This window comes from Phaethon lepturus, unplaced genomic scaffold (genome assembly GCF_000687285.1).
Source record: "Phaethon lepturus isolate BGI_N335 unplaced genomic scaffold, ASM68728v1 scaffold22473, whole genome shotgun sequence".
In the NCBI taxonomy this organism is placed as follows: domain Eukaryota; kingdom Metazoa; phylum Chordata; class Aves; order Phaethontiformes; family Phaethontidae; genus Phaethon; species Phaethon lepturus.
Genome location: NW_010527275.1, coordinates 1,378 through 3,640, shown reverse-complemented (window position 1 = coordinate 3,640; position 2,263 = coordinate 1,378). Strand labels below are relative to the sequence as shown.

General features: G+C 61.6%; 1 protein-coding gene across 1 annotated transcript in view; it reads right to left on the bottom strand.

The window, feature by feature from the left end:
• Positions 1–231: 231 nt before the first annotated feature.
• The window catches only part of TFEB (transcription factor EB), a gene marked incomplete at its 5' end in the record, with an annotated part of 3,353 nt that continues 1,321 nt past the window's right edge, over positions 232–2,263 (bottom strand). Inside the window, 5 exons of the mRNA XM_010283345.1 lie at positions 232–732; positions 1,076–1,223; positions 1,409–1,484; positions 1,921–1,977; positions 2,154–2,263. The exon at positions 2,154–2,263 is cut by the window's right edge and continues 3 nt beyond it. Coding sequence (XP_010281647.1) covers positions 292–732; positions 1,076–1,223; positions 1,409–1,484; positions 1,921–1,977; positions 2,154–2,263 — 832 coding nt within the window. The remainder of the gene's footprint in view (positions 733–1,075; positions 1,224–1,408; positions 1,485–1,920; positions 1,978–2,153) is intronic.

The following is a 2,263-nucleotide window of genomic DNA, read 5'->3' as shown; positions in this document are numbered from 1 at the left end:
GCTGAAAGGCAAAGCAGCTGGGAACACGCTCCCAGGCTGGGGAATCTGCAGTCAGGCCAACGCCACGGCAAGCCAAGAAGGTCCGCTCCAGCTCCTGGCAAAAAAAAGCTTGCGAAAGACACAGTGGTACCCGGCGAGCCTTGATCTGAGCCCCCGTTGCATAGAGAAAAGGTACTCTTACGTAGATTCAAGTGCGCAGCAGGACGGGCTCCTCCTGCAAGAAGAGTGCCCTGTAACTTCACTAACCAAACTTGCAGGTCCAGTCCTCGTCCCCAGAGTCAGAGCAGCTCGTCACAGCATGTCTGCATCCTCCATGCTGAAGCTGCTCCGGCGACTGCTGGCCTTGGATGCTTCCGGGGACATGGCCGAGAACAAGGGGTCGGAGGCCAGGGGCAGCATGGTGTCCTGCATCAGCATCAAGTCCAGCTCCTTCTTGGATAGGGATGGGAAGGAAGCACTGTGGCCGGGCTCCAGGCTGTCCGGGAAGCCCTGAGAGCCGTCGTCGAAGCTCAGGCTGTGGGTAAAGTCCAGCTGGTGGTAGGGAGACCGGGGTGGTGGAGGCAGCGCGGGCGGCGGCTGCGATTCGGGGTCTGGGGGTGGCAGCAGCGGCTCCAGCGTCCCCTCATCCCCGCCGGCTTCTTGCTTGACCACCTGCTGAGCCAGCTCGGCCACGTTGACGCCCGAGGGCGAGGAGGTGGGCAGCCCGTGGACGCGTGCCTGCATCTCCAGCTCCTGCCAACAGAGCACAGGAAGTCTTTGGTGGCGACGCCGCACACGGGGACACGGCACGCGGGCATCCACGGAGGTGGCAGGGACAGAGGGACCGAGAAGCTCACAAGGGAAGGAGCCCGTGGAAGAGGTGAAGGATGGGAAATGGTGACCTGTGCAAAGCTCAACAACACTCGCTGTGGTGACCTGAACCTCGGACGTCTGGTTTGTCTGAAGACTTTGTTCCTGGTGACTTGACAGCCGTAAGAGGGAGGAGAGCCCCTGCCCATCCCCTCGGCGGGGCAGGAGTGAGCTGCTCATGGGGCTAGAGCGGAGTGGAGGGAAGGAAGAGCACAGGGAAGCTCACCTGGATGCGGAGCAGCAGCTGCTTATTTGTCATCTCCAGACGCCGTGAGTGATTCTCCAGGTCTCGTGACCTCTGCAAGTCCTTCTGCATCCTCTTGATGTAGTCCACGGACGCCTTCAGGATTGTCCCTTTGTTCCAGCGCACGTCTCTGCCGTGCAGGATGGAAAAAGAGATTGCCACCTGCATGCCAGCAACATCTCCCCTCACCTCTGCTCCACCAAAAACCCCTCTGCAGGGGTAGAAGAAGAAGTATCGCCTGCCACAGGGCCGAAGATTGAGCAAGCCCGCAAGACCCACAGTTACCCCAGCCCCACAGAAACCACGGATACGTACAGGTCGTTGGCCTTGGGGATCAGCATCCCCAACTCTTTGATGCGGTCGTTGATGTTGAACCTTCGCCGTCTCTCAACTGCAGGGCAAGAAGAGAGGGATGGTGGTGAGGAGGTGGTAGGAGAGGCTCGATGTCCCACAGACCCCACCAGCCACGCTGCTGCTCCCAGCTCGTGGGGCTGGAAGCCACCATCATGCCCTGGCCAGACCCTCTGGTGTCAGGGGGCTCAGGATGAGAAACCTTTGGGGCCAACCCTCTGGCACCTTGCTCCTGTCCCTCGCCCCAGCAGGTCTGACCGTCCCCCAGGGCTAACAAGAAGGACAACAGAGTCTCTCCTGTACCACGGGCATTTTGCATAGCTGGGAAAGAGGGAGCCACGGCAGGGGTCTGTGGGAGTATTTCCTGAGGGCAAGGTGGGACGGGAAGGGGGACCTGGCTCAGAGAAGGGGGAACGAGGATGGAGAGTGATGAGGAAAGGGCTGGGGTGGGAGAGGGAAAGCCAGGCCAGACTCACTCAGGTTGTGATTGTCTTTCTTCTGGCGCTCCTTCGCCAGGGCTCGGCTCTCGGCATCTGCAACAGAGACCCACAACGTCACCCAGAGGGGACGAGGCTGCGTCTTGTCCCAGGAGCACCCCGGCACCCCCCAGAGCCGCCCCTCCCCACCTGCGGGGACAGGGCAGCCCCGGCCAGCTTTGGTGCTCGCCCTCACTGCCGGCCCCCCGCCGGCTCCAGGGCCAGGGACGTACCTGTCAGCTCTCTCTTCTGGGTGAGGTCAGCGGGGCAGGAGCTGCTGGTGACACCGACGAGAGAGGCTGTCACCTGGGGGGCCCCGCTATAGACATTCATGTGACTGCTG